Source organism: Ipomoea triloba, chromosome 8, assembly GCF_003576645.1.
Source record: "Ipomoea triloba cultivar NCNSP0323 chromosome 8, ASM357664v1".
NCBI lineage: Eukaryota > Viridiplantae > Streptophyta > Magnoliopsida > Solanales > Convolvulaceae > Ipomoea > Ipomoea triloba.
This window is the reverse complement of record NC_044923.1, coordinates 8,140,650-8,162,897: the sequence shown is the minus strand read 5'-3', so window position 1 is coordinate 8,162,897 and position 22,248 is coordinate 8,140,650. Positions and strand designations below refer to the sequence as shown.

The window sequence follows — 22,248 nt, the reverse complement described above, 5'->3', positions numbered from 1 at the left end:
TAAAAATTATAAAATTTGACTATAATTTTATTATTCTACCATTTATACATATAAATGTTTGTTTTTATTTAATTGCATGAATTTGAGTAACTTTATTTTCATTGTGGCCTAATGACAAATTAAATCAATGCAAGGAGCAACAATTGGTTGGCAATACCACAACTAAATGTAACAATACCACAATAGTCGATAGTGGATGATAAAAATGAATTTTTTCTATTAAATAATAATAAAATCTAAATAATAAGTCTCAATGTTATACCCCTAATTTATCAAATTAACTTCTGGAGTATTCTTAAATGTTTTAATCCATGCCTATTTTGAATCTAAAATGCATGGATTATATCCATGAAATTGTAGTTTGCAAGTTTCAACTTACATTAACTTATTTCTTATTCCTACCTAAAGAGGTATGAGCTATGCATGAAGAGGCTGATGAAATTTCCATTTTTAATTCATGCCTTCAAGTGTTGTCTCTATGCTTAGTGATTGCTGGCTTTAGCTAAAGTAATAAACTTTGGCAATAAAATAAAAATAAAATAAAAAAGAGTAATGTTTCATGCTATTGAAGATTCCGGCCTTCAGTTCCCGGTGTAAAACTCTCATACCTCCGTAACGTCGACAGAAGGGTTCGAACCTGCGCGGGCGAAGCCCAACAGATTTCAAGTCTGTCTCCTTAACCACTCGGACATATCGACATCTACGGGCTCTAGCAAGTAGAAAATTATTTTATAACTATAATTCTGACTTGTGTATTGACTAAATCTGACGCCATTAATTATTTTTATTTTCAAATATGTAAAAGGCATCTTGGCTGGATGTAGGTGCGTATTGAGGTAGGAGGAATGAACTTATTAGGGTAGGTTCATGGGTTGTAAATATTAGATAATGGCATTGTAAATATTTAGGTAATTTCCTGGGTTTACACATTAGCAATGAGAATCGAAATTAAAGTTATTATTTAGTTAATAATTTTTTAAAACACAACTATGATATTTAATTATCCCTTTAATTTAAAATCTCATTCTCTAATTAAAAACGTGTATCTTTCCATTTTATCCTAGCTTCCTCATATGTCACGTCCCTATCTCTTGCCTATACTCATTACATCCTCCGATTTTTTTTCTTTTTTTCTTTTGTTTTGTTTTGTTTTGTTTTGTTTTGTTTAGTGCTTTGATGTCATTATATTAGGATCTGCTCTGATTTTTTGTTTTTTTTTTTGTATTTTTAAAATATTTATTTTCATTATAGGGTCATACATCACCAAACATCAATATTAGTAATCATTTCAATTCCATCATACTACCAAACATGCAAAATACTTTCATCCATCATTACCAATATTTACCATTACCAAGTATCTAATTCCCATTGCGATTCCAATTCCTATGTATGAGTCACCCTTTAGGCTATCCTAATCACTGCAATACTCACTCACTTTCAAAAATGGAACCCACTTTAGGCTATTCTTATCACTAATGGAACCCACTTTAGGCTATTCTTATCATTGCAATACATACACCCAAACCCATTATCATATATTGTATTACAAAAAAAAAATGAAATCGTTAAAGTACTGCTAAAGTGGATGTCTATATTATATTAATTAGTGAAATATATATTTAGAGTATATTTACTTGGTTAGTATTTGTTCTGGTTGTTTCTTACATAATTTTTTTAAAGAGCTAATTCTCATCAAATATAAATAGGAAAATTTATTATTTGTTGAACAATTTACTTTTGTATTGTCCTTTAGGGTGTGTTTGGAAAGCTGGAAAATGACTTTTGGAAAATGATTTCTGAAAAATGAGTTTTTCAGAAAACATTTTCCTTTCTTGTGTTTGGTTGCAAAGCAGAAAACTGTCTTTGAGTGTTTGGTTCATTTTCCAGAAAATAGATAGGAAAACAAACAAAATTGTAAAATTGAATATTTTAATTAATTTATTTAAATATAACAACATTTATAACAAATATAACAATCAACAAAATCACAACAAAAATATTTTAAAAAATTAAAAATAAATAAATAAAACAGTTTCACGGAAACCAGTGACCAACTGGTCACTGGTTTCACGGTGAAACCAGTCGTGGCCGTTGTGGCTGACTGGTTTCCAGTCAGAAACCAGTCGCCGTCGGCTGACCAGTCACCGTCGGCCGACTGGTTTCGCCGTCCGTCGGCGATCAGTTTGTGTTAAGAGGCGGAAGGGAGCCCAAGGGGAAGGAAGAAGCAATCCGGAAAATGACTTCCCCCCAAAAAAAGGGGAAGTCATTTTCCACAAAATGGGGCTCATTTTCCATTGACTCTATTTTCCCCTTCCTTCCCAAACACCAAAAACCCGGAAAATGATTTCCGGAAATCATTTTCCGGGTTTCCAAACACACCCTTATTATGTCTTACTCTTTAAAGCGGGACTAATTTTATATGTTAGACGTTACATTTTGTACCATAATATTTGTGTGAGACCGTCTCGTGAGTCTCAATCTGTGAGACGGGTCGGATCTTTGATTGATGCGTTGAATCTTTTACCTCATTAATCAAAGTTCGACCTGTCTCACAGATTGAGACTCGTAAGACGATCTCACACAAGTTTTTACCTGAGCGAATTTAAAGATGAAATATATGTAAATCTCAATCTATATCTACTTTTTATTCGATGCAATGAGTTTAAACCATTGGGTTTGAGGGTTTCTCATGTCACCATCTTCCAAACCAACACACTTTCTCGTAAAAATTGTAGAGGAAGAGTACGAGGAATCGAAATCCAAGCACAATACTACTCCATTGTCACCTCTATTAGCTAGTTGAAAGGACATTGAATTGGAAGCCAAGCTCCACGTATTACTTTGCCTATCATTGCAAATTGTAGAGAGGCCAACAGGAAGATCTTCCCCAACGACTGTTAAGCATTTCAAAGACTCTATCATTTGTATTGGCATCCCATCTCCCTCTTGGATGCATTGACTTGCACCCAAACAGTCGCTCATGTGGATTTGATCGTTGACCACTTGTGCACATCGCCCGCTCAATGGATGATATAGTAGGTGATAAGTTAGGGTGTGTTTGGTTGGTGGGTTTAGGCATAAGGAATGTGTATGAAAGTGATTGTTTGTGTTTGGTTGATAGGTTTTGTGAATGCTACTATGGTTTGGAATAACTCATTAATGACAAAACCCATACCCTTATTAAATAAGGGTTTCATCTCTCTTCCTCTTTTCTTCCTTAACTATTAATAATCATTCCCATTCCACCCAATTACCAAACATGTTAAATACTTTCACCAAAACCCATTACCATTACCAAGTATTTGATACCCATTCCGATTCCGATTCCCATGTGCGAACCAAACGCACCCTTAGTCCACTTGACTTCGGATCTTCATATACATGAGTAAAAACAAAATTATTAGAGGAAAACTATTTATTTTAATAGATTATGGGTGAATTGGCTTACCGTGAGTTAATAAGGAATTTAGGTATTCGATAAATGATGATACATCAGTGAGTAACTAATAAAGAGTGGTAATTGTAAGAGTCTCATGGTACTTTTGAATAATATATCATGTTAAATTAGCTTATATACTAATATAATATATAAAAGGGAAAAGTGCACTTTTCGTCCCTAAGTTATAGGGTAATTGTAGAATTCGTCCATAGGCTTTGGTCATACTCACTTTTCGTCCCTAAGTTACCATTGGCGTTGTACTTTTCATCCCTCACTTAAGTGTACAAACTTCGGTAAATTTTTTATTAATTAAAAAATCTTTAATCGAACTTTTTCGGTTCAACGCCAATTTTTTTAATGAATTTTATCGAAGTTTTTTGGTTAACTATTTTTTAATCAAAATTTTACTGAAGTTTGCACACTTAAGTGAGGGACGAAAAGTGCAACGTAATGATAACTTAGGGATGAAATTTACAATTAGTATAACTCAGGGATGAAAAGTGCAACGCCAATAATAACTTAGGGACAAAATGTGAATATGACCAAAATTTAAGGACAAATTCTACAATTACCCTATAACTTAGGAATAAAAAATGCAATTTTCCCTATATAAAAGTGAAAATCGTGTTTTTTTGTTTTAAGTTATAGAGTAATTGTTAGCTTCATCTTTACTTATTGGTCGTACTAACTTCTCGTCCCTAAGCTATAATTGACTTTGTAAATTTCTGTCATTTTTCTAATAGGTAGTACTCATTTCTCGTCCCTAGTGTTTTATTAGAAAAAAGGATGAACATCACTTAGGGGCAAGATTGAAGTGAGCACGACCAACAAATTAATAGAGATGAATTTTACAATCGCTACAACTTAGAGACGAAAAGTGTCATTTTTACCTAGATAAAATAAAAGGTAATTATGTATAAGATAATACCTTGGAGTTTTTGTTCCAAAAACTCTAATTTCGAGTGGAAATTGGGATTTCTAAGGGCAGTCCAATTGGTATTAAACATGCCATATGTTTCATCTGGACCATACTGCCCTCCCCTAAGGTAATAGCTTCCTTGGAGAGCCCAAACACTCTAATCCAAATCCAAATCGGCCAAATACAAAAGCATGCACGGCAAGTGACGATTGTCAGCCTCAGACTCTCCCATTTGGTCAATCCCAAACTCACTCACAAACAGAGGGGCTGCATCGTCCTTTCCCCCCCTAACCAAGAACCCTGCCTTCTCCTCCATTTCTCGTGTGATGTCGTGACACACTTTGTTCAATGGCCCTCCCATCCACACCTTCGACTGCCCCTCGTTGAACGAGTAGCGATGCACCTCGTAAACTACCTTCTTCTTCTTCATCATCTTTAGCTTCAATGGACTCTGCTTTAGGAATCTGAAATCCAGATCGTAGCTCAGTCCCGAGATGATTACCAGGAGGTTTGGGTTTGCGCTGTTGATCGTCTTTGCACCCTTCTCTACGTACTTGTACCATACATCCACGTTTTGTATGGGCCCACGTAGCTCGTTGCGCAAGCTCATGCCTATCACCTTGGCAGAACAACAAAATTTCATGTTTTGAATCAATAAACATGCAATTAGAAAGTGTAATAATACAATCAGGTATATCATGCTCCGTCGGCACGAGCAATTTTAAGTGGTGGCAAAGGTAAAATTTGTCAAGAGACTAAGAATCGAATCTCACTCACGACAATATGGGAAGGAGACTCCTTGTGCTAATTTACTACTCCACAAACTGTCCAGCTGGGGACAGTTTAACCAACATGGTTGGCATATTGGTTCAACACATTGTCCCTTAAGCATGAGGTTGGGGATTTGATCTCTACCAATGTGAATGTAGCAAACCATTTGACTAGTCTCCTACCACTTAATGTGATGATGTTGAGACGGATGATTAGTCTTCTGGCTATTGGCTGGAGGACACCTTTGGGCAACCAAAAAAAAGGGATAATAGTGTAACAAACGTACCATGGGTGTATCCTTGAAGATGTTAGCAACAATGGCTAGGCCTTGCAACCATTCATCAGGATCGAAGTAAACGCTGCCGAAGAAGCCGTTACCGTCTTGGTCAGCGCAGCACCACATGGGTTTGCTAACATGGTTATCAAGCACCATCATGATACCATGTCTACCAATCTCTTCAACCACCGCCTTCCAAGCATCCACCAGATTGAGCCTCAAGAGGTTGGGGTTTCTACTGGCCATACCAGAAATCGCGTCCGTTAGTCCCAGACCACGGAACGACTGAACCACAGTCATGTTGGCGTAGCGAGTGAACATGTAGGTGGCCCATGTGAGCCGCACGCAGTTGAAACCCATAGTTGAGACGTGTGGCAATTTGGCTTAATGGTCTCCTGTCTAGGCCCTCGGGTAACATGGGTTCCAAGTGGCTTGCCCAACTAGCACAGGCCAACTTCACCCTTTCCCCACTTTGGTCATCCGTGATCCATCTTGAGCTTGCTGAGAGAGGTAGAGAGTTTGAGAGTGAAGCAAAGGAAAGTAGGAAGATTGTTAGGAATGGTATCATGGCTGGGTTTTGCTCAATTAACAACTTCAAGCTAAGTTAGGAGAAATGCTGAATATAATGAATGGTTTTTAACATAATGAGATGAGAAACGTCGCACCCGGTTGCACTCTCATATGAAAGGGGTGGCTTCGAGTCTCTGGTTGAGAAAATAGTTATGAACAGATACTGTATTGTAATAGAGTCAGTAGTATCAAAAAAAATAATGGGATGAGAAACTTGGTTGATTTGGATATGCTATGTAGGTAATTCTTGAGCCATGTGATATAGTGGCCCCGTTTGGTAAATGGCTGTTAGCTGATTTTGTTAGCTTTTTTTTTTTTTTTTTTGAAAACGATTTTGTTAGCTGATTAAGTTAGAATGTATAATTAATTGATAATATTAGCTGTTAACTGATAGCTGTTTGGTATAATTTCTTTTCTCAAAAGGCTAATTGAAAAGGCTGCTTTGAGTAGCCTTTTCAAATTTAGTATTTTGGAGTTACAAAAAGCTTATTAACCAAATACTTATATTGATTTAATCAAAATCAACCAACTAATAATAATAAAATAAGCCAATATCAAAAGTGCCAGTATCTTTTCATATAATTGTGTGCATACCTAATCTAGAGAAATCCGTGTTTGATTGTGATAATGAAAACAATAATAGAAAGGAAAAAGGGCACCGAATGAAAGAGGAATAGGTTTTTGTTTGTTAGCTTCATCTATTTGGTCTCTCTCGTGAACGATAAGCTGGCAGCAACCTCTCTCTGTCTATTTGTAGAATATACCTCTCGTGACCCGGCCTACGGCGAGCTGTGGTTACTTCCAAATCGACGATAGATCTAACTCCGAAGCAGCAACTAGGATGCATGCTATTTGGGAGTTTACGGGAATCTTGGCTACGAAGGTAAGGTTTATTCTTACCAAAATTTTATTACCTGAAATTAATTATTTCTTTAAGTATTGAAATGATAAATTTATTGTGTTTTGAAGGTTATATGTGAAATACTTGGATATATGCACATATTATTTATACTTGGTAGTATTTGGTGAAAATAGAATATTTGTTGATATTTGGTGAATTTATTATATTTGTGGAAATTATAATATTTGGTGAAATTAGTTTATTTGTTGGAATTATAATATTTGATGATATTATAATATTGGTTGACAATAGGGGTGGGCACTTCGGTTCGGTAAAATCGAACCGAACCAAACCGAACCGTACCGAAGTGGTTCGGTTCGGTTCAGTATAAACCGAAAGAACAGAATGGTACTTAATATAGAGAAATCGAACGGTTCGGTTTTTTACCGAACCGAACCGAAAACCATTCGGTTTTTAAATATATATAATAAAAAATAATAATTAATATTGATCCGTGATGAGGGGATGATAGATGAACAAGATATTACTTTACAATTTGGATTGCTATGTTAATTTTGTGTTTGAATTGTTTTGTTTTTATGTAATATTTATATTTTAGACTTTGGATTATGCGAATATGTATTGTTTGGAAAATTAGTAAATGTTGAAAATTGAACATCTTAAACCGAACCGAATCTCGAACCGAAACAATTCCGAACCGAATCCGAACCGTTTCATACCGAACCGAACTTTATTGTAAAACCGAATGTTATCATTTTGTGTAATACCGAAATACTGATACCGATACCGAAATCGAAAAAAACCGTACCGAATCCCGAAGTGCCCACCCCCAGTTGACATTATATATTTGGTGAATTTATGAATAATGCGTGAATTTATACTATTTATTGAAATTAATATATTTGGTGAATTTATGATACTTATTGAAATTATTATATTTGGTGAAGTTATGATATTTATTGAAATTGTGGTATTTGGTGAAGTTATGGAATGTGATGAATTTATGAATTATGGTATTTGGTGAAATTATAGAATATGATAGAATTATATATGATATATTTGGTGAAATAATAATATTTGGAGAAATTATATATTATTGAGAAACGACCAAGATTTTATGGTCTAGTGGCACTCGGTTGCACTCCCATATGGAAGGCGATATTGACTTTTTGTGTTTCAGTAGGTTGAGAAAGTAGTTATGAACATATATTACATTGTAACAGAGTCATTAGTACTCAAAAAAATATATTATTGAGAAACTAGTATTTTCGCCCGTGAGTTGCACGGAATGCATTTGCTATAATATGTATTATATAGTGCAATTGAAGAATTAAGTTTGATCGATTATGTTTTTTAATGTTATCATTGGTCGAATTTGAGCAAATAATTGTCCAATTAATAGCCAATGTGTGTGTGTGTGTATATATATATATACATACTAGTTATCACACATGCGTTGCGCGATTAAACCAATGCCCAACACGTATTTTTAAATTAGTTTTCCTTAATTGGTTAAAGTAGTTATATAATAATGAGAGAGGAAAAAATGCTAAATTAATAAAAATCAAAGAAATAGTTTCGATGCTTATATATTTTAATAAAACATAACAAAATTGTAAATAACTAAATCGCAACTAAAATAAGTAGAAACAAATAAACCACTTACATGGGAGCAAATGGCGTGTCATCATTGTCACTTGTCTGGACACCGGTCCGACCATTTGTGTAATTGTATTTGTGATCAAGTACTTTATAGTTCGTCCGGACATGTTTGACAATGACATTAGAGATGAAGTACCATTTGTTGGTTTGTAAAGTGAGCATTATCAAACACAATTTATTGAATCCAAATTCCTTGCATTTAGATATAATATTTACAATGATGTTGGTGGTGAATGAGAGCATCTTAATAATAATAATAATAATAAAAGGAGAAAAATTTTACTATTTACTTACTGTTTCATCCTCAAGTACAATGAGCATATACTTTTTATCAAGCGTTCCAATAGCGTTTTTTGGTTCGTTTTTCTTAATGACATGAACTGTACAACTCCAGTCCACAGTTTGTGTGTCAATATCAATTAACTTTACTGCATTTTTCATTACTAATATCCTTGTGTCATGGAAAATATGTTCATAAAGGATATTATGAAATAATATAATGGGAACCACAACATAAATTCAAAATCATAGATTAGGGAGTTAGGAGTAACTAAAATGTGTACATTATAGAGGAATATAATGAGAACCACAACATTACATACAAGGATACAAGTATAGATGAACAGATTTTTTATACAATAGATATATTTACATAACGATATTGAAGTTATACTAATTAATGAGTATACCATCATTGATTTTTTTTTTATAAAAAAATTGTAATCATTATGAGTACAAATACAAATAATAGAATTAGCATGATAATATTTTGACAATCATACCTATAGATAGAATGTCAAGTAGATAGTGTGTTGCAGAATATGTTAGGTTTAGTTTTAGGTGAATACCAGTGAGAAAGGGATGAGTTTATATACTGTTGTTTTGGGTAGAATAATGGTTTAGTTAGGAATCTATACAAAATTGTATTATATAATCTTATTAATACTTAAATATTCTAATTTTAAGTTAGGAATCCATACAGAATTGTATTATAGAATATTGCCAATTTGTTTGAAAACTGCAATAAAGAAACAAATTGCCTAAAGAATTTAATGTTAAACTTCCGTTATATTTAACGGAAAATTTGGTAAAATTATAAAAGATTAGGATATATTAGGAAGTTAATTGGAAGTTGCACAATAAGAAAAACACAAAGTACAATATGTTATAGCATACTACTACACCAATATTTTTTTTTAGTTCCAGTTAAGGGTCTAACATTATTGGCTCTTATTTTAAGTGTAGATATATATAGAGAGAGAGCGCTGTCAAAACGGTCAAGTCCGGCCCATACGGGATGGCTCGTCTCGGGTTGATCCGAAAACGGATTGGGGCGAGCTGGGCCGTTTTTCCATGGGTTGGAATTTGGCCAACCCAACCCGTGTAGGACGGGCTGGCCCAGCCCGTCAGCCTATTAACTTTAAATTTTTATTTTTTTTATTAATTTTTTTGAATGAATATTATTAAAATTAATTTATTTTGTGTAGATTAAGAATTGAATCATTAACGTCTTGGTTAAGAACTAAGACCATTTACATCCAAACACATTAAACCTTTTAGATAAACACCATGTATGTTTACACACACACACACACACATATATACATTTATGACTTGACTTATCCTAAAAAGGCCCATGATTTTCACCGTTTCAGTTTCCACATTAATTATTTTTGTGTATGTCTTGCTTATTTATTATCAATTCCTATAAATACTCACTTTATAGTATTCATATTTTTTATTATGGAGAATTCTATTTTCTCCATCAATTAGTATTTCTTCACTCGTGTTGTTTCTTATCAGTTTTCTTTTGTTAAATATTGTAAAGAAATAAACATGAAAATTTATTATTTGTTGAATAATTTGCCTTTCTCTGAACCTTTGTTATGGTTTACTTTGTAAAGCCAACCTAATTATGCATGTTAGATGTTACATTTTGCACCACACATGTTTAAATATAAATTATATGCAACTCTCGCAATCTTTATCTACTTTGTATTCGATGCAATGAGCTTAAACCATTGAGTTTGAGGATTTCTCATGTCACCCTCTTCCAAACCAACACACTTCCTTGTCAAAATCGTCGAGGAGGAGTACGAGGAATCGAAATCCAAGCACAATACCAATCCATTGTCACCCCTATTAGCTAGTTGAAACATTGAATTGGAAGCCAAGCTCCATGTATTATTACTTTGCCCATCATTATTGCAGATTGTGGAGAGGGTGAGGGGAAGATCTTCCCCAACAACTGCCAAGCATTTCAAAGACCCAATCATCTGTATTGGCTTCCCATCTGCCTCTTGGATGCATCGACTCGCACCCAAGCAATCGCTCATGTGTATTTGATCGTCGATCACTCGTGCACATCGCCCGCTTAGTGGATGGTACAATATGTGATAAGTTGGTTCGCTTGACTTCGGATCTTCATATGCGAGTAAAACATATTATTAGTCATGTCAATAACATATTTTGTTTAAAATGTTAATTTTATGGCTAATTGAAATTTCTGATCCAAATTAATTTCTTGATGATGAGAGTTAGTGTTTGTCACCCTAATGATGCACCGAAAGAGTGATTTGATAACCTTAAGTGATAGATTTCATTAAACAGTTTACATTATGTTTAGTACATTTTAAATTCTACATTTGACTTACTTTCATTTTTAACTAAAACTAATGACTTAAATATGGATGTGTAACCTTGCATAATTAGAGGAAACATTGGAGCACCCTCAGCGTATAATTGGGACTTGGGAGTAGGGCTGTCAAAGCGGGCCGACCAATCCCATTAGACCTGCATGCACCACCACGGACTTTTGCTGGCCAGCTAGTCAAGCCCGTAGGCTAAGAATCGTGTGACCCTAACTCACCCTATACGGATTGGAAGGCCATGCGGGTGGACACTTATTTCTTTCTAAAAAAATATTTTTAAAAAAATTGTGCAAGAAATCAACCTCATCAGCTTCTAATTCCCTAGATTAATAAAAACAAAGGCCTTTGAGACAAATTTAATGGAGTATTTCTTTTTCAAAAGATGTGGTGCACTTGGCTTTGTCTTCATTAAATATTCTTCACTTTTGCAATGATTAAAGTACGAGTATCTTCAGGACTATTTACTTATATATATATATATATATAAATTTTTTAAGTAGGGTCTGGCCCGCAACTTGCGCGGCCCGTGGGTCTTAGGGGGCATGGCCCGTTAGGCCCGCTCTTTCCCGGATTATCTTTTTTGTAGTCGTAGTCCACCTCACCGCGGGTGAATGCAGGCCAACACGCAAGTTTCGGCCCACTTTGACAGTCCTATAATTGGGGGTTAATTTGAACATCTCTACCTATTTATGTACAAGAAAGTATGTACATACCTTGGAGCTTTTGTTGCAGAAACTGCAATTTCGAGAGGAAATTGGGATTTCTAAGGGCAGTCCAATTGGCAGTAAACATGCCATATGTTTCATCAGGACCATGATGCCGATCCCTAAGGTAATAGCTTCCTTGGAGAGCCCAAACACTCCAATCCAAATCCAAATCAGCCAAATACGAAAGCATGCACGGCAAGTGACGATTGTCAGCCTCAGAATTTCCCATTTGGTTAATCCCAAACTCACTCACAAACAGGGGATTTCCCCCTCTAACCAAAAACCCTTCCTTCTCCTCCATCTCTCGTGTGATGTCGTGACACACTTTGTTCAATGGCCCTGCCACCCACGCCTTCGACTGCCCCTCGGTGAACGCGTAGCGATGCGTCTCGTAAACCACCTTCTTCTTCATCGTCTTCAGCTTCAATGACCTCTGCTTTAGGAACCTGAAATCCAGATCGTAGCTCAGTCCCGAGATGATTACCAGGAGGTTTGGGTTTGCGCTGTTGATCGTCTTTGCACCCTTCTCTACGTACTTGTACCATACATCCACGTTCTGTAAGGGGCCGCGTAGCTCGTTGCGCAAGCTCATGCCTACCACCTTAATTGGGCATGCAAGCAAAACAACAAATTGAAATTTTGTGTTTTGAATCAATAAACATGCCAGTAGAAAGTATCTAATCATACTCCGTTGTATCGAGTATTGTTAACACCGTATCCGTGCTAATGATGCTCTTTACAACTTGGTATACCATATTTAGTTGTACTCAATACTTTCAATGACAAATTAAAAGGATATATCATTATATAATAAGATTCAAACTCGACTTTATTATCTGAAAATAAACATGTCTAGAAGTAAATTAAAGTAATGAAATTTTATCTTTCCATGGTTGAAAAAATTAGGTGCTCCTTCGGGGGCGCCTAGGCAGCGATTAATCAGTGCTTAGGTGCCTGTGTATATCTTTTTTTAATTGTTTAGATTTTTAATTTTTTAAGGCTTGATAATTATAAACTATTTAATATTTTAATAGTTTATACTAAAATATTAAATATTAACCTAAAAACATTAGAGTTTATTGAACAATTTAGGATTATTTCGCTTTGAGTAAAATAACCCATTTAAAAAAGACGGGAACGACAATAGCTAATCCACTGACTAGGCGACCTAGTTGGTGCCTATGAGGCCTAGGCGATCCGCGCTTAGGCGGACTAGTCGACTGCCTAGACCACCGATTATGGTGATACGCTACGTGACCGGTCAACACCTAGGCGCCTATTAATCTGTGCCTGAGCGGGATTTTCGCAGATCATGTCTATCAAATTATCAATAGAATCATGTATCATAAGTAATTAATACCAATGAACCTAAAGTACGTAAAATAGCAAAAGTGTACATTAATCTCCACCAATAATCAAAATATAAAAGTGGATTCTTTTGACTTTGGTTTAGAGATGTTTGACAATTAAAATAGCATAGTGAATAACTAATTATGTTAACTATTTTGATCTGCATTAACTGTTTGTAGAAAAGTAAAGTGAGTGATAAAAGCAGTATTTTGTTTTGGTTAGCATTGATAATAGTTGGTGTAACAAATTAAACACATATATATACCATGGGCGTATCCTTGAAGATGTTAGCAACAATGGCGAGGCCTTGCAACCATTCATCAGGATCAAAGTATACGCTGCCGAAGAAGCTATTACCGTCGCGGTCCCCGCAGCACCACATGGGTTTGCTAACATGGTTATCAAGCACCATCATGATCCCATGTCTACCAATCTCTTCAACCACCGCCTTCCGAGCATCCACCAGATTCAAGCTCAACAGGTTCGGGTTATTACTGGCCAGACCCGAAATCGCCTCCGTCAATCCCAGATCCCCGAACGACTGACCCACCGTCATATTGGCGTAGCGAGTGAACATGTAGGTGGCCCACGTGAGCCGCACGCAATTGAAACCCATCGTTGAGACGTGCGTGGCAATCTGGCTTAAAGGTCTCCTGTCTAGGCCCTCGGGTAACATGGGTTCCAAGTGGCCTGCCCAACTAGCACAGGCCAATTTCACCCTTTCCCCACTTTGGTCATCCGTGATCCATCTTGAGCTTGCTGAGAGAGGTAGAGAGTTTGAGAGAGAAGCAAAGGAAAGTAGCAAGATTGTTAGGAATGGTGTCATGTTAAGTTAGGAGAAATGGTGGATTAGTCCTGTTACAAATGAATGGTTTTTAACATAATGAGATGAGAAACTTGCAATCTTGCTAGGACAAATTAAACAAGACAAAAAAGAAATGAAGTTGTAAAGAACACAGGTGATGGTTAGAAGGTGTATAGGTAGCTCTAACAACAAGCTAATTAAGGAATGAGAATAGTAATATAATATATAGAGGTGTTAATTTGGTTTGAGGGGTTAGGGGAGAATTTGGTTTGAGAGTGTTGAAAAACGATTTCTCAGCCCTAAATCCAAAACAAATTAAAACAAAACACCACGATATGGAAGTAAAAAAAAAACTAATCAAACCCCACATAAAAAAGATTTATTTTTTCAAAGAATTCTAGAATTGAGACTATTTTGCATTACATGGACTCCTTAGGCTATTTTTTATTTCACTATTTTGATTTTGCTATATTATATTTTAATATATAAACAAACCTATTCAAATTTAAAACTAATTAAATTGTATGAAGATGTCCTTTTTAGTCTTTTTACATTTATAAAGCTTATTATCAAAAAGTTAATTTTACCAAACACTTTTAAGCATAACAGCTTGCTTAACATCTCTTCATATTTCAGCTTCAAGCTTATAGCTTTTCAGTTTTAAGCTACTTTTCAGCTAGGTTTGCCAACCATAGCCTATAATGGTTGAACCAAAAGTACCTCGGGCAGAACACTTAAAGGACTTGTATGTTTTTATACTGATAATAATATGTAAATGGTAATTAGATCATTATCTTACGTAGCTATATTTAAAACTCATTATTAAAAATGTCAATGTAGGGCAATAGAACATTATGACACACTTAACTCATTGAAAAGATGCTGAAACTACAACTTTGTTGGAATCAATCTTTCAAATACAAAAAAATGAAGAAATTTAAAAAATATCCATCGTTACAACATTCTTTAAACCTGAATGTAAAATACTTATTGCTCATCCTTTAAATATATTAGAACTAATATAAATTTGCAGTTCATTTCATTTTCTACACTCAACCTGTTTGGATTAAAGGAAAATTAAAATCACCATCAATCTTGGCAAAAAAAATTAATTAGTATATAGGATGTAACCACTACTGTTTAAAAATGTTTATGCACAAAGTGACAAACTATTTAACTGCATGCATTAATGTAGTGAAAAGACAACAATGGGTACTACAAGATTAGTAACAATTCAACAACAAAAAATTTACAAAAAAAAAAAAAAACACACACACACACACATACACTGATACACATGCACACACAAAATCAAGTACTACACTCATTCATACTAATTTAAAAAATATGAATGTCAAAATGAGCATGTGCAAAATGGATGTAGAAACGGTTGATGAAACTAGACATATTACGGCATTAGTATTTAAACTACCTACAAAGTCATTGTTGTTACTATCAAGTAAAGAAGTTATGAAACTAGAACAAAAAGTACTACTCATTAACCTTCTACAAATATAATAAATATTAATGTTTTGTTCAATACTTTCACATGAGAATGTACGACACACATCTCACAACATATGAAACATGTAGGAAAAAACTACCATTGCCAAATATCAACAGACGCTTGCAACATCAAGAGTTCATAATACAACTCTAAGATTCCAGTCATATACACAAACACAACGAGGCAAATCCACAATTTTCTACACTATAATTTCATTGCATGACGTTGTCCTTTATACTACCACTAGTAACCCAATTGCATATGACACATTATCAATAAATAAATAAATAAATAAATAAACAAGTACTGAAGAGGAAGACAATGACAATACTATCTGAAAGTGAATTAAAAAGACTTCGAGAAATTCAAACCAAAAATAATATTTATGTAGACTATCATTATATTTTTAAACTATGTATTTAGACTAGCGTTTTTACAAAATTGTAAACATTTATTTTAATAACAATTATAATCAATCTCTCATATATATTATCTTGTATTCATATACTTTGAATTACCAATTTAAATAAACAAATTCAACATTCAATTACATATGCATGAACATCTCCTATATAATCTTGCATTAATATACTTTGAAATACTTATTTAAAAATAAACATTGAGTATTATTTTATTAGCGCAATGAAAAAACTAGTTGCAATAATAAGACCCTTAGTACCTGGCCTCTCATTCATTGTTGGTTGCATTGAAGCAGAGGTGGGGCTTGGGAAATTTTATGAACTACCTATGAATCAATGATGGAACATGCTCCATGCAATAGTCAAAGTTGCAGTAGAATCATTCGAAGTTTGAGCGATTCAGGGTGAGGGAAGATGAAACCATAGTCCAGTTCAACACTTGAGTTCAAAATCTTTAATTTTAATCGAAACCATTATTGATGGGTGAAGCATTCCCTTTAAAAAAGATCGTCTTGTTAGGTAGAGTTTATAACTTATTTTAAACTATAAATAAACTATAAGTTCTGTTTGACAAAATCTCCACTAAGACTTGGTCTCATAACCTCCTATATGAGAGAGTCACTATATGCCATCTGAACACAAAGTGCTTGACAATTTTGATCAATTAGTTATCTTATTAGCTACTAGCTTTTCAACTAAAAATGTCAAACAAAGTCCAATAAGATTTTGAGATTCTTGCCTCAATGCTTTAGGATGAAGCTTAATTACTCTCATTCAAAAGAACAGTACACTGGCTAGGATAAGCAAAAAGTTCATCATTATACAGTATACCGTGAACCATGGTTCACCGTATATAATGTACATTTTTAATATATTGAATATTTATTTTTAGAAAAAAGGGAAAATTGCACTTTTTCCCCCTATGTTATGTGCTTATAGCACTTTTTCCCCCTGTGTTATTAAAGTGGCAGTTTTTTCCCCTGAAATGTTAAATTGACATTGTTACCCTTACAAATAATTATTTCATTTATTTTTCTTCTCCAACAAATTATTACTTATAGGCATGGATGATCACAATTCGGTTCGAACCTAACCAAACACTGTAGCAATCATACCGAAATAGTATGGACGGTTCTGGTTACGATTCATAACCGAAAAAATAAAATTAAATAATTGTTGAACCGTGAACCGGAACTTAACCACAATCATATATAGTAAAAATGATCAATCACTTATTTTGATAAATCGGTACGGTTCGGTTCCAATTTCGATTTTGAACCGCCAATCAAAACTTATTTATTTATTTATATTTATAATTTTATTTCTAATTTAAAAATAGTCTAAATTCAACAATTATTTTATTTTATTTTTTCGGTTCTGAATCGTAACCGTAACCGTCTATACTATTTAAGTTCAATTGCTACAGTGTTCAATTAGGTTCGCATCGAACTGTGATCTTCCATACATATTAGTAATAATTGGTTGAAGAATAAAATTAAATGAAATGGTTATTTTTAAGGGCAAAAATGTCAATTTAATATTACAAGGGAGAAAACTACCACTTTTAAAATAACTAAGGGGGAAAAACTGCCACTTTAATAACATAGGGGGAAAAAGTGCTATAAGCACATAACATAGGGGGAAAAAGTGCCATTTTCCCTAGAAAATATATTATTTAATATACTACCGAATAATGTACATTCAGTATATTAAAAATGTACCTTTATTAATAGTCCAGAGTATAATTTGCTCCAAACTTACGTTCGCTCAACTTATGTGAATTGAAATTTGTAGGCTTATGAAAGGGAGATCTTAGCTTGTATGATGAAATTCCTTCGAAGAAAGGGAAGTCCATTGCATTTAATTTGTTAACAAAAATCAATTTTCCAGTTTTCCTTCTCCATTCCTCCAGTTTTCCATCTCTCCATTTCTCCAGTTCTTCTTTTTTCTAATTTTCTAATTTTATTAAATACAATAATAATAATAATAACAATAATAATAATAATAATAACAACAACAACAACAACAACAAATCTTTGTGTATAAAGAGGAAGGAAATGCCAAGGACCTTGTGGTCCAGTGGCATCAAACCCTTCCCTTTATACGGGAGGTGGTGGGTTCGAGCTTTATTGGAGGCAATACTTACTCTTGTGCTTCAATAGGTTGAGAAAGTAGTTATGAACAGATACTGCATTGTAATAAAAGTAGTTAACGGACAGTGGGTGGTCAATTTAATAATAACACATAATAATAATAACATTAATAATAGTAATAAATTAATTTAATAATAATAATAAATCTGAAGAAGTTTGGACCCGGTATTAACACATAATAATAATAACATTAATAATAGTAATAAATTAATTTAATAATAATAATAACAACAACAACAACAATAATAATAATAATAATAATAAGTCTGAAGAAGAAAGAGTCAAAATTTGGAGTCCAAAGAAATCATTCGCAATTTGCCATAATAATAAGAAAGAAGAAGAAGAAAGAAATGAAAAGAAAAAAAGAAGAAGAAGAAGAAGGAACACGGAGGTGAAAAAGAAGAGAAGAAGAAAGAAGTGGGAAAAAACACCACAGGCAGGAATTGATCCCATGACCTCGCACATTGTGCATCCGGATTACTGTTCACCCACGTGAACCATTCTTCGATTTGGAGAACATTGATTTCTATCTCTCCAAATTTGTATAGGAATTGGAAAAATGGAGTGGAGAATGAAGTTGGAAGAAGAAATTTAGTAAACAATCTCTCCAAATTTCCTTTTTCGACTTCTTCAATTCTCCATTTTTCCAAGTTGCTAAACGACCCTAAGGCTTTGGATCTTGGCCAGAATATACAAGCCACTGAGCTCTTAATTAAACTAATTCAAGTATAACTAGCCCTAGTCGGAGGCAACAGAAGTCGATATGTCCGAGTGGCTAAGGAGACAGACTTGAAATCTGTTGGGCTTCGCCAGCGCAGGTTCGAACCCTGCTCTCGACGATTTTTAGTAACCTACGAACTAATTCACTGTTTTCCTCCATTCTCCGTTGGAACATGTTTTGTGAATTCTGAAGATTTATTTATAGTGTTTTAGGTTTAATGACATATATTATTATATTTAATGTCAGTCTAGAGGATTGCAAAGGTTATCTCAGATTTAAACTCATTCATCATTCACACTTGTATTTATGACCGGCCGAAAAGGCTCCTCAAACTTAACTTTTTTTTTTAATAGTAACTAAGAGCGTTTTGGGTAAAAAATTATATTTTTATAAACTTTAAGGATTCTCAATGCTCCTTCTTCTCTAAACTTTCATTGTCCAATTGGGCAGTACGTGGGCCGAAAAGGCTAGTCAAATTTAACTCTTTTTTTTTAATAATAACTAAGGGTGTTTTGGAGAAAATTTTTATTTTTATAAACTTTAAGGATCCTCAAGGCTCATTCTTATCTAAACTTTCTTTGCCCACTTGGGCAGTAACGAGGGCCGAAAAGGCTCCTCAATAAGTTTTTTTAATAGTAACTAAGGGCGTTTTGGAGAAAAATTTTTATTTTTATAAATTTTAAGGATTCTCAAGACTCATTCTTTTCTAAACTTTTTTTGCCCACTTGGGTAGTAATGAGGCCGAAAAGGCTTTTCAAACTTAAGTTTTTTTTTTAATAGTAACCAATGTCGTTTTGGGGAAAATTTTTATTTTTAAAAATTTTAAGGATCCTCAAGGCTCCTTCTTTTCTAAACTTTCATTGCCCAATTGTGCAGTAATGAGGCCCGAAAAGGCTAGTCAAATTTTAGTTTTTTTTTTAATAGTAACCAAGGGTGTTTTGGGGAAAAATTGTTAATTTTATAAAAATTAAGGATCCTCAAGGCTCCTTCTTCTCTAAACTTCATTGCCCAATTGGGCAGTAATGAGGGCTGAAAAGGCTAGTCAAATTTAAGTTTTTTTTTATAATAGTAACAAGGGCATTTTGGGGAAAAATTTTTTCTTTTATAAACTTTAAGGATCCTCAAACGTCATTCTTTTCTAAACTTTCTTTGCCCACTTGGCAGTAATGAGGGGCCGAAAAGGCTCCTCAAACTTAAGTTTTTTTTTTAATAGTAACCAAGAGCATTTTGGGAAATTTTTATTTTTATTAACTTTAAGAATCCTCAAGGCTCCTTCTTCTCTAAATTTTCATTCCAATTGGGCAGTAATGAGGGCCGAAAAGGCTAGTCAAATTTAAGTTTTTTTTTAATAGTAACTAAGGGCGTTTTGTGGAAAAATTTTAATTTTATAAACTTTAAGGATCCTCAAGGCTCCTTTTCTAAACTTTCATTGCCCAATTGGGCAGTAACGAGGGCCGAAAAGGCTCGTCAAATTTAATTTTTTTTTAATGGTAACCAAGGGCGTTTTGGGGAAAAATTTTTATATTTATAAACTTTAAGGATCCTCAAGGCTCATTCTTTTCTGAACATTCTTTGCCCACTTGGGCAATAATGAGGGGCTGAAAAGACTCCTCAAACTTAAGTTTTTTTTTAATAGTAACCAAGGGCGTTTTGGTAAAAATTTTTATTTTTACAAACTTTAAGGATTCTCAAGCTTCTTCTCTAAACTTTCATTGCCCAATTAGGCAGTAATGAGGGCCGAAAAGGATCGTCAAATTTAAGTTTTTTTTTAATAGTAACCAAGGGTGTTTCGGTGAAAATTGTTAATTTTATAAACTTTAAGGATCCTCAAAGCTCCTTCTTCTCTAAACTTTCATTGCCCAATTGGGCAGTAATGAGTGCCGAAAATGCTAGTCAAATTTAAGTTTTTTTTAATAGTAACCAAGGGCATTTTGGAGAAATTTTTTTATTCTTATAAACTTTAAGAATCCTCAAGGCTCCTTCTTCTCTAAATTTCATTGCCCAATTGGGCAGTAATGAGGGCCAAAAAGGATCGTCAAATTTAAGTTTTTTTTTAATGGTAACCAAGGGCGTTTTGGGGAAAAATTTTTATTTTTATAAATTTTAAGGATTCTCAAGGCTCATTTTTTCTAAACTTTCTTTGCCCAATTGGCAGTAATGAGGGGCCGAAAAGGCTCCTCAAACTTAAGTTTTTTATAAATAGTAACCAAGGGCGTTTAGGGGAAATTTTTATTTTTATAGACTTTAAGGATCCTCAAGGCTCCTTCTTCTCTAAACTTTCATTGTCCAATTGGACAGTAATGAGGGCCGAAAATGCTAGTCAAATTTTAGTTTTTTTTTAATAGTCACTAAGGGCGTATTGGGGAAAATTTTTATTTTTATAAACTTTAAGGATCCTCAAGGCTCCTTCTCTTAAAACTTTTCATTGCCCAATTAGGCAGTAATGAGGGCCAAAAAGGCTTGTCAAATTTAAGTTCTTTTTAATAGTAACCAAGGGCGTATTGGGGAAAATTTTAATTTTTAGAAACGTTAAGGATACTCAAGGCTCATTATTTTCTAAACTTTCTTTGCCCACTTGGACAGTAATGAGCGGCCGAAAAGGCTTTTCAAACTTAAGTTTTTTTTAATAGTCACAAAGGGCGTTTTGGAAAAATTTTTATTTTTATAAACTTTAAAGATCCTCAAGGCTCATTCTTCTCTAAACTTTCATTGTCCAATTGTGCAGTAATGAGGGGCCGAAAAGGCTCCTTAAACTTAATATTTTTTTTTAATAGTAACCAAAACGTTTTGGAGAAAATTTTTATTTTATAAACTTTAAGGATCCTCAATGCTCCTTCTTTTATAAACTTTCTTTGCCCACTTAGGCATGTTGGTCCCAAAAGGATGGGGTACAAGTCTAGAGGGGGGGGGGGTGAATAGACTTGTATAAGATTTTGCAAATCTTTTCAACCTCTCGTGTGTATTGAACTTAGGATGTTTAGGTTCGATACCTCACGAGGTGAAGACAAAGTTTTATGCGCAGCGGAAATGTTATCCCCTTTTAGTTAGCACGAGTTTGAGTTAGTTCGAGAAGTGCGTTTATATGCAGTGCAATCGAGAGGTTAGCGAGAGATAAAAACAGTAAGTAAATGCAAGAGAGATTTTTAAGTGGTTCGGCCAACCCGCCTACGTCCACTCTTCTTCCAGAAACTCCCTGGAAGGATTGCACTAAAAACTTCCCTTATTTAGTACAATATCGAGCGCTTGAGCTTTGATCACGAAGCCCGCCTCAAGCCTCAGGTTTTTCGTCCCGCTTCTTGTTACTCCACCTCTCGAGCACTTGACCTTTGATCACCAAGCCCGCGTCAAGCCTCAGGATCTTCACAAGACAGCTCCCAGGTTACTCTACCTCTCCAAGGTCTTTCTCCCCGCTTCCAGCTACTCCACCTCTCG

At 34.3% G+C, this 22,248-nt stretch overlaps 2 protein-coding genes and 2 non-coding genes across 5 annotated transcripts; 1 reads left to right on the top strand and 3 right to left on the bottom strand.

Moving 5' to 3' along the window:
- Positions 1 to 616: 616 nt before the first annotated feature.
- TRNAS-UGA lies at positions 617 to 698 on the bottom strand. Its single transcript has one exon. It is a non-coding gene; the product is annotated as a tRNA-Ser (tRNA).
- Positions 699 to 3,314: 2,616 nt separating this feature from the next.
- On the bottom strand, positions 3,315 to 5,990 carry LOC116026542 (glycosyl hydrolase 5 family protein-like). 2 transcript variants are annotated; one of them, XR_004099857.1, is made up of 3 exons: positions 5,419 to 5,990; positions 4,371 to 4,980; positions 3,315 to 3,374 (listed from the first exon to the last, which is right to left on the bottom strand). XR_004099857.1 is itself a non-coding variant. In XM_031267857.1 (2 exons), exons 1-2 carry the CDS (start codon positions 5,767 to 5,769, stop codon positions 4,519 to 4,521), a joined length of 813 nt encoding a protein of 270 aa, XP_031123717.1. In that variant the 5' UTR covers positions 5,770 to 5,990; the 3' UTR covers positions 4,318 to 4,518. The 2 variants fall into 2 exon arrangements, 1 of the variants encoding a protein (XP_031123717.1); XM_031267857.1 differs by lacking the exon at positions 3,315 to 3,374 and having other exon boundaries at positions 4,318 to 4,980.
- A 4,501-nt stretch (positions 5,991 to 10,491) lies between these two features.
- Positions 10,492 to 13,827, bottom strand: LOC116026891 (glycosyl hydrolase 5 family protein-like). Its single transcript, XM_031268316.1, has 3 exons — positions 13,477 to 13,827; positions 11,868 to 12,462; positions 10,492 to 10,925 (listed from the first exon to the last, which is right to left on the bottom strand). The coding sequence occupies exons 1-3, from the start codon at positions 13,825 to 13,827 to the stop codon at positions 10,492 to 10,494; spliced, it is 1,380 nt and encodes a 459-aa protein (XP_031124176.1).
- A 5,025-nt stretch (positions 13,828 to 18,852) lies between these two features.
- Positions 18,853 to 18,934, top strand: TRNAS-UGA. Its single transcript has one exon. It is a non-coding gene; the product is annotated as a tRNA-Ser (tRNA).
- Positions 18,935 to 22,248: the final 3,314 nt, after the last annotated feature.

Excerpts from the sequence above, each read along its gene's own strand:
- LOC116026542 (XM_031267857.1), bottom strand. The coding sequence starts at position 5,769 with ATGGGTTTCAACTGCGTGCGGCTCACATGGGCCACCTACATGTTCACT. Across the intron at positions 4,981-5,418 it reads TCTTCAAGGATACACCCATG|GTGATAGGCATGAGCTTGCG; the intron begins GTACGTTTGTTA and ends TGTTCTGCCAAG.
- LOC116026891 (XM_031268316.1), bottom strand. The coding sequence starts at position 13,827 with ATGGGTTTCAATTGCGTGCGGCTCACGTGGGCCACCTACATGTTCACT. Across the intron at positions 12,463-13,476 it reads TCTTCAAGGATACGCCCATG|GTGGTAGGCATGAGCTTGCG; the intron begins GTATATATATGT and ends TGCCCAATTAAG. Across the intron at positions 10,926-11,867 it reads TCTGCAACAAAAGCTCCAAG|ATCCGAAGTCAAGCGAACCA; the intron begins GTATGTACATAC and ends TCGCATATGAAG.